The following is a 7,556-nucleotide window of genomic DNA, read 5'->3' as shown; positions in this document are numbered from 1 at the left end:
CAGTCTAGAAAAACAAAACAAAAACCTACCAAATAAATACAAAAACTCGCCATTTTCACTTTTTTGATGGTTCTTCACCAACGTTTCTTCATCCATTGTTTTTTTTAATGATCAAAATACTATGATTCTCACTTTTTGAAAAGAGATGTGTAAGAGAAAAGAAAAATTAAGAAAGAAAAAAGAGGAGTAGGGATTGAAGACCAAAGGGTGTAAGAAGATAACAAAATATATTTAATTTTAGAGTTTTGTTCTTAAAGAGAATTTCACACATAGATAAAATTAGAAAGGAAAAAAAAACTCATATGGAGGGTGTAAAAAGGTAAAGTAGTGATGTAAGTAGAATCATCCATAATTATATACAAAAAGATGGAAATTACCTTTTAATTTACGAAAATAACCTCATCATTATCTTCTTTTTCTTCTTCTTTTTTTCTGTAATTCTTGTACTACCGCTGACAATTACTCCTCCACTTTACCTAAGGCTTCGTTTGAGAAGTGAGTTGGATTTTTTACTTTTTGACTTTTTGGCTATTTTAGTATATGGCTAAAAGCCTCGTTTCAGTTGAATTTTTTGATTTTTTGACTTTTGTGAGAGAAAAAATAAAATAATTATAATTTGAATGTAATATTTTATCTTATTGACATTTTAACTTATTTTGTCTTTTTATAACTATTTTAATTTGATAGCCCATGCCAAACGAGGGCTAAGTCTTCTCCGTCCTCTCTCGTCCTCCTCTTCCATTTCAAACCCCTCTCTTGCCCACTTTCCCACTCCTTTCCTATCATCTTCCACCTATGTCACTAATATACTTCCGTCCAACACAAGTAATACTTGCACCTAACAAAAATTTGCAGTAGTGGAAAAGGTGGGGTGGGATCTCCACGAGCAGGGGTTAGAAGGTTCTGGGTGGTTCCAATAGCTAGGGTTTGCATCAACTAGGTTGTTGGGTGGAATGAGAAAGAGCTAGGATGGAGGAGTTAGACAAAAAAATTTATATAATGATAGAACATGCATCTCACTCTGCAAAATTGACGGACTTCAATTTTAAAGACTTTTTTACATGGATTATATCTAATATGAACATCTTTTATGGAAGGTATTACTAATTTTCCCTTTCTAATTTTCCTCATAAAGATTAATGTAATGAAACTTTCTAATTGAACCAAATAAAAAATTTATTACAAAAACAAAAAGTAACAGAAATATACATATATGTGTACAGCAAGAGAGGGAGGGAGAGGATTAGAAAGACTGTAGCGAGAGTAGATATTGACCTTGTTTGGAAAGTTGGCTATTTTAGTAGACTATTTTAGTTTATGACTATTTTAGTAGGCTACAAATTTTGTGTTTAGGAAGATGGTTAGATTTTTTTGTAGTTGGATACGATGTTTGTAAAAAAAAAAAATGAAATAATTATGGATTTGATGTGACATTTTGTTTTATTAACTATTTTAACCTATTTTGTCTTTTTGTAAATTTTAACCTAAAAAGCCAATTAATAGCCTTTCCCAAACAAGGCCAATGATGATACAAAAATGATCATCACGTCACCATCCATTATTTTCATCATATTCATATTCTGTCTACACACACGTACAGATATATCTCACTGTTCAAAAATAAATTGACAGAAATAACATACACACATATAGTTTAACATATATATGTGTTGTTGAATCATACTACAATCAAGAACAAAAGTGCAAATGAGATATGGTATTTTTTTCAGAGAACTGATCCTAAGAATTTGCTTATGAAACAGAGTGGTCAGTGGCTTTCAATGTCATCTGAAAGGCACTTTCAATGCATGACTTGTACTTTTCTGTATCTATGAGGCCTTTCTCTGTTGCAAAGACAACATTCAACTTTCCCATATAGCTCACCATTGTCACCACTAGACTCTGCAATTCCATTCAGATGCAAAATCTCATAGTATTGTTCCAAAAAAATACTAAATGAAAAAAGAAAGTGTAGGATTAAAAATACCAGTGGACAGCCACCGACTATGTAGTAGAAGTCACTGACAGGATGATTAGCCATAGAAAATTTTTCAATGGGTCCAGTCATATTTGTGATCGCGATGCTTGACTTCTCCAATGTGCCTTTGATGTACCTGGATGTTGCCTGCAAGTAGGGTCGGATATACGATTATCAGTATACGGTGCAAAAGATGTTTGGGGGTGCAAACCTTTATAATTTTAAATTTTTTAGTATAATATATATATATTTCAAATTTTTTGAGGTGTGGTCGCCCCCCTAGATCCATCGTTGCCTGCAAGGCTACACTCCATTAATTCACTTTAAATTAACTTTAAATGGATAGAAAAGCGAACAGACAAAGTGACTGGATTGAAGAGGCATATTTTATATTTGTGCAAAATTTAACTAATATGATAGCAAATTAATCAATGGTAGATTTCTAATGAGTTTAACGAGTAAGCCTGATTGAGTTTAATCTCAAATGATGAGTTGCTACAATTTGGATTGGATGCTCTACATCACTAACAGTTGTGAAAGATTCATGTCAACATATCTTTTTTTATTCTAAGTTTAAAAACAATGAGAATTAAAATCAAAATGACATAACAATCATAAATTGATGTTGTAATGTACCTCGAAGCCTCTGAATTTTCTCATAGTGTCTAACAGCAAACCAGTGAAATAAACAGCGGATGACTTTCGTTTTCTCTTGATCATCTTATGTGTTTTGAGAATATAATTGAGCGGGTTTGAGGATTCATCATCTGATAATTGTGGCACTGGGACATGTAAGAATGCAAAACGGTTACCCCATGGCATCTCAGCATTTTTTTTTAGCATTTCACTCACTGACTTGTAACCGCCTATAGCTCTGGTATTGAGTAGCACCAGCCCAGTAGTCTTTGTATTATTATTCCCCAACTCATCATTATTGTTTTCTGCAGCCACTTTCATGTACATCCGAGTTCCCAAGTAAATAATACCCACAATTACATCATTTATCGTCTGTTACAATCGAAAGATTCCCAAAAAACAAAACAAAAAAGATATTCAATATGAATTTAGAAGGCTTTAGATTGCAATTGTAATAGAAGGTATAAATTTTCATTAAAATTGATCTTGGAATTGAAAATGTTCAAACAAAAAGAAATATGTTGATGGAGCTAATTAAAAGGCATTTTGAGTTTTAATCTAACACTAATAGGCATTTTGATTAACAAAATATCTTCTTTTTTTTTTTTTGGTATATTTTGTATTTTTTCTAATTACTTTGTCTAATGTGTATTCCGACAACTCTACTCATGAACTTGAAAGAATGCGACAAAATAACTACGTGTTATTTATCATGTTGGGACTCCATTATGTAAGTAGTAGACCTGAGGAAACTACACCACTTACTACTTACCACATTAAGATTGTCCTTAATTTGTTTGAGTTGATCAAGAGAAAATGTCATCTTAGTTGTGACCTTTGGTTGAAACTCCAAACCCTCAGTCCCCGAATGGATCGCCGTCCTATCATCATCCAAACCGCTCTTCACAATGCTCTCTCCAAAACCCAGTAAAGTGTTAAAAACTCCAGAGAAAATCCTCCTCACATGCCGGAAAATATTGCCAACTTTTTCACCATTTTCCTTCTGTTGGGACTGTGATTGGCGAGAAGGAAAAGTTAAGGGAATAGAAGGATTGTCAGCTCTTTGTGTGGAAGAAAGAAGAGCACCCATTAGAGAATAGCCATCACCAAGTGCATGGTGAAGCTTAAAAATGATGTGGCCAGATGCATTTGTTGTAGGGTACTTGATAATGTGAATCTCCCATAAGGGTCTGTTTTGAGGAAGTTGGTCCTTGGCTATTTTGGAGAAATAGTCATTGGAGTGGTCTTGGTATAGGGCAGGTGAGAGTCCTTTAGGGAACACTGGGACTTTGACATGGTCTTTAAGGTTCACTTCAACCCTCTTCCATTTTCTTGCTCCTTTCTTGTCTTCTACCTGTTCTTCATATAGTTAGTGCCTCAATTTTAATTGAAAGATCCAACTAAAAAAAGTAAAGGGAGTAAATTGCACTGATGTCTCTTTTAGTAAGGTTGTAGAGACCAGAATCAATGTAAATATATATTTTAGTGTAAAACAAATATGAAAACATTATTTTTTTTTCATTCATATAACTAATAAAATACCAATTAGAAGGAAATTAAGTGTTCTCTTAATTAAAATCTTATGGTAATCTATAAAGTTTGGCACATTTTTTGCAAACATCAAACAAGGTTAGTGTAAAAATTAAAATTTTCATACACAAACATGGATAAAATAACCGATTAGTCCTATGTGATGAACTTAATTATTTATAAGTCATGTATGATTTTTTAATAGGAGAAGTCCAAAATCTGGATCCCATTTCAATGATTCGAACTGTTTATTCTATTGGATACTTCGTGTATTTCATTTACAAAAAAAAATAAGGTCGATTCGATAACTATAGCTTATTCAATTTACCATGTTTTTCACTACAAAAATTGACGACAATTGTGTTTTTAAAAAATGAACCATATATATTTTTTATGACAAAAATAATAAATTGAATAAGTTACAGTTATCGGAGAGACCTAATTTTTTGTGTGGATGAAATACACAAAATATCTTATAAAATGAACAGTTTGAATTATCGAAAAGAACCCGTGATGAATCCCACGGGCCCAACATCCCCTTCAATTCAGACTTTAGACTGAAAGGAATCCTTCTTCTTTTTTATAAGTCTTAAAATACTTATTTTGTACCAGTACCTTTTAGGATGATAAGTTAAAGAAAAAAAAAGAAGAAGAAGAAGATTTGAGTTTATAAATAAATAAGCCCGATAAATAGAATCTAATCTCCCTATAAACAATCCAATAATCTAAATAAATAAAGTGTGTGCAGAAATTTTTGGATATACACCGAGAAAATCATAAAAATGATGTTGTGATTTTTTAGGAATTAAAATTATGTAATAAAAAGGACGTATATTTAGATAATATAATATATATAATTTAAGGATTAGTTGAATAGTAAAAATTTAGGGTTGGTTTGGGATGTTCTAAAAAAGTGTACTTTTTGACTTATTGGCTTATATGAGTTGGGTTTGGATTGGGTTTGATGTGATGTGTTAGAGAGATGATGTGATTTAAATAAGATAATGTGACTTAAATATGATAGTAACTTTTTGACTTTTTGTATTATTTAGGCCCCGTTTGGGGACTTACTTTTTTAGCCAATTAGCCAAAAAGTTACTAAATTAGCCAAAAAACCAACAACTCATACCAAAAAGTAAAAAATTCTTCTTTCTCTCTATTTTTTGCACATCTTTTCGTAATTAGCCAAAAAGTCATCCTAAACATACAAGTTTTTTTTACCTACCTTTTTAGTCAAATAGCCAAAAAGTTACTAAATTAGCCTGTTCCCAAAGGCCTCGTTTGGGAACAGGCTAATTTAGTAACTTTTTGGCTATTTGGCTAAAATATGAGTTAAAAAAATTAGTATGTTTGGGATGACTTTTTGATTTTTTACGAAAATATGTACAAAAAGTAGAGAGAAAAAGAGAATCTTTGACTTTTTGGTATGGGTTGTTGGCTTTTTGACTAATTTAGCAACTTTTTGATTTTTTGACTAAAATAGAGGGTTCCAAACGAGGCCTTAGTTTATGCCAAACCAACCCTTAATAATAAAATTGAAGAATTTGAATTCAAGTCACTCCTTTGCTCGGTTGTTAATTTTATAACTCTAAGATTAGTCGAGGTATGTACAAATTAATCCAAACACACGGTTATTAAAATATATAGAGAGAAAGAGAGAGTACCATGATAGAGGAAAAACGAGGGTTGATGGGTAAGAAGACATCCTTAAGCAAAGGAAAGGTTTGGGAGTCATCAAAACTAATAGGGACTTCAAATTCAAGAACGCAAAGAATGGATAATGACAATGCACAGCTGTTGAAGTATTGAGCACCAGGACTCGCTGGCATTGATGATGGTGATGATGGTGCTGCTTCTTTCTCAAACTCCATTTCTCTTCTCTCTCTCTCTCCTTTAACTTGTAAGTAGTAGTAATAGTAGTAGTACCTACTAATATATATACTTCTATCTACTGCCATTGTTCTTGGCTTGTTCCTAATTATTTCCAACAAGAACTCGGCTAAACCCTAAAAGCCAGTTTTTTATTTTTTTTGAATTACATCATTTTTTTATATTTTTTTATACATTTTTTTAAAAAAAAAATATAAAAAATTAAAAAATAAACTTTTAACCAAATTACCAAAATAAACGTTTGTGGCCTTCCCTATATGTATAGCAACCTACTTTATCGAAATGAGTTTAAAAAAAAAATATTTTAAAAAACATATATGAGAAGTTATTTAGTACACCAAGGCCACCGGGTGACCAAAATTAAGGCCAAGTTTGGAAAGACTAAATAAGTGTACTTTTTGACTTTTTATGAAATATGAGTTGGGTTTGGATTGGGTTTGAAGTGATGTGTTATAAAGGTGATGTGACTTAAATAAGATGATGTGATTTAAATAGGATAGTAACTTTTTGACTTTTTGAATTTTTTAAGAGTTGCCAAACTTGGCCTAAATATAATTGATGGGGGAGTGAGACCTTTTGATTTCTGTTACCGGTAAAAGATAATAAAAATCTATGACATTTAGGGTGTGTTTGGTAACGTTTACGTTTTTAGTTTATATTTATAAATTTTTATAAACTGATTTTTGTTTATTTTTAGAAAAACATAAACTACAAACGCGTTTGGTAATTGACAAAATGTTTAAAAAAATTTAAAAATATAAAAAGAGTGAGAAATGACAAGTGGTGGCAAGTGGCGGCGGGAGACGGTGGTGGGTAGCTGGTGCTGGTGGGTGGTGGAGAGTGGGTGGTGGTGGTGGGTGGGTGGGTGACGGTGGCAGGTGGTGGGTGGTAGCGAGTGAGTGGTAGTGGTGGTGGTGGTGGCGGGTTGTGGGCAGTGGTGGCAAGCGGGTGGTGGTGGCAGCTGGGTAGCGGATGGCGGGTGGTGGCGGGTGGCGGTAGTGTTGGTGGCGGGTGGTGGGTGATGGCGGCAAGTGGGTGGTGGTGGGTGGTGGGAGGTAAGTGGTGGGTAGTAGTGGTGGTGGGTGTGTGGGTGACGATGGCGGATGGTAGGTGGTAACGAGTGGGTGGGTGGTGGTAGTGTTGGTGGTAGGTGGTAGGTAGTGGCGACAGATGGCGAGTGGTGGTGGGTGGTGGCAAGTAGGTGGCGGGTGGTAGGTGGTAGCGAGTGGGTGGTGGGTGGTGGTGGCAAGTGGGTGGCGAGTGGGTTGTAGGTGATGGTGGTGGAGGGTGGTGGGTGGTGGTGCTGGCGAGTGGTTGGCAAGTGGCTGGTAGTGGTGGGTGGTTAGTGGTGGCAGGTAGTAGATGGTGATGGCAGGTGGGTGGTGAGTGGTGGTGGCGGGTGGTAGTGGCAGGTGGCGGGTTGTGACGGGTGGATGGCAGGTGGGTGGTGGGTAGCGATGGTCGTGGTGGTGGCGATAGGTGGCTGGTGGTGGCGAGTGGATGGCTGGTGGTGGCAGGTGGC

General features: G+C 34.9%; 1 protein-coding gene across 2 annotated transcripts; it reads right to left on the bottom strand.

Annotated features, from left to right (window-relative positions):
• Positions 1–1,526: 1,526 nt before the first annotated feature.
• Positions 1,527–6,088, bottom strand: LOC114276432 (wax ester synthase/diacylglycerol acyltransferase 8). Of its 2 annotated transcripts, XM_082883713.1 has the most exons (5): positions 5,809–6,083; positions 3,387–3,968; positions 2,615–2,986; positions 1,988–2,125; positions 1,527–1,902 (listed from the first exon to the last, which is right to left on the bottom strand). In XM_082883713.1, the coding sequence occupies exons 1-5, from the start codon at positions 6,013–6,015 to the stop codon at positions 1,753–1,755; spliced, it is 1,449 nt and encodes a 482-aa protein (XP_082739839.1). In that variant the 5' UTR covers positions 6,016–6,083; the 3' UTR covers positions 1,527–1,752. The 2 variants fall into 2 exon arrangements, with proteins under 2 accessions (XP_082739839.1, XP_082739838.1); XM_082883712.1 differs by having other exon boundaries at positions 1,527–2,125; positions 5,809–6,088.
• Between the last annotated feature and the right edge of the window lie 1,468 nt (positions 6,089–7,556).

This window comes from Camellia sinensis, chromosome 8 (assembly GCF_055761805.1).
Source record: "Camellia sinensis isolate YWXY chromosome 8, ASM5576180v1, whole genome shotgun sequence".
Classification (NCBI taxonomy): Eukaryota; Viridiplantae; Streptophyta; class Magnoliopsida; order Ericales; family Theaceae; genus Camellia; species Camellia sinensis.
Note: the sequence above shows the minus strand (reverse complement) of the source record. Positions and strands in the feature narration are given on the sequence as shown.

Coding starts and splice junctions, on each gene's coding strand:
- LOC114276432 (XM_082883712.1), bottom strand. CDS start 6,015: ATGGAGTTTGAGAAAGAAGCAGCACCATCATCACCATCATCAATGCCA. Junction 3,969..5,808: donor CTCGTTTTTCCTCTATCATG/GTACTCTCTCTT, acceptor TATGAAGAACAG/GTAGAAGACAAGAAAGGAGC. Junction 2,987..3,386: donor TTAAGGACAATCTTAATGTG/GTAAGTAGTAAG, acceptor CGATTGTAACAG/ACGATAAATGATGTAATTGT.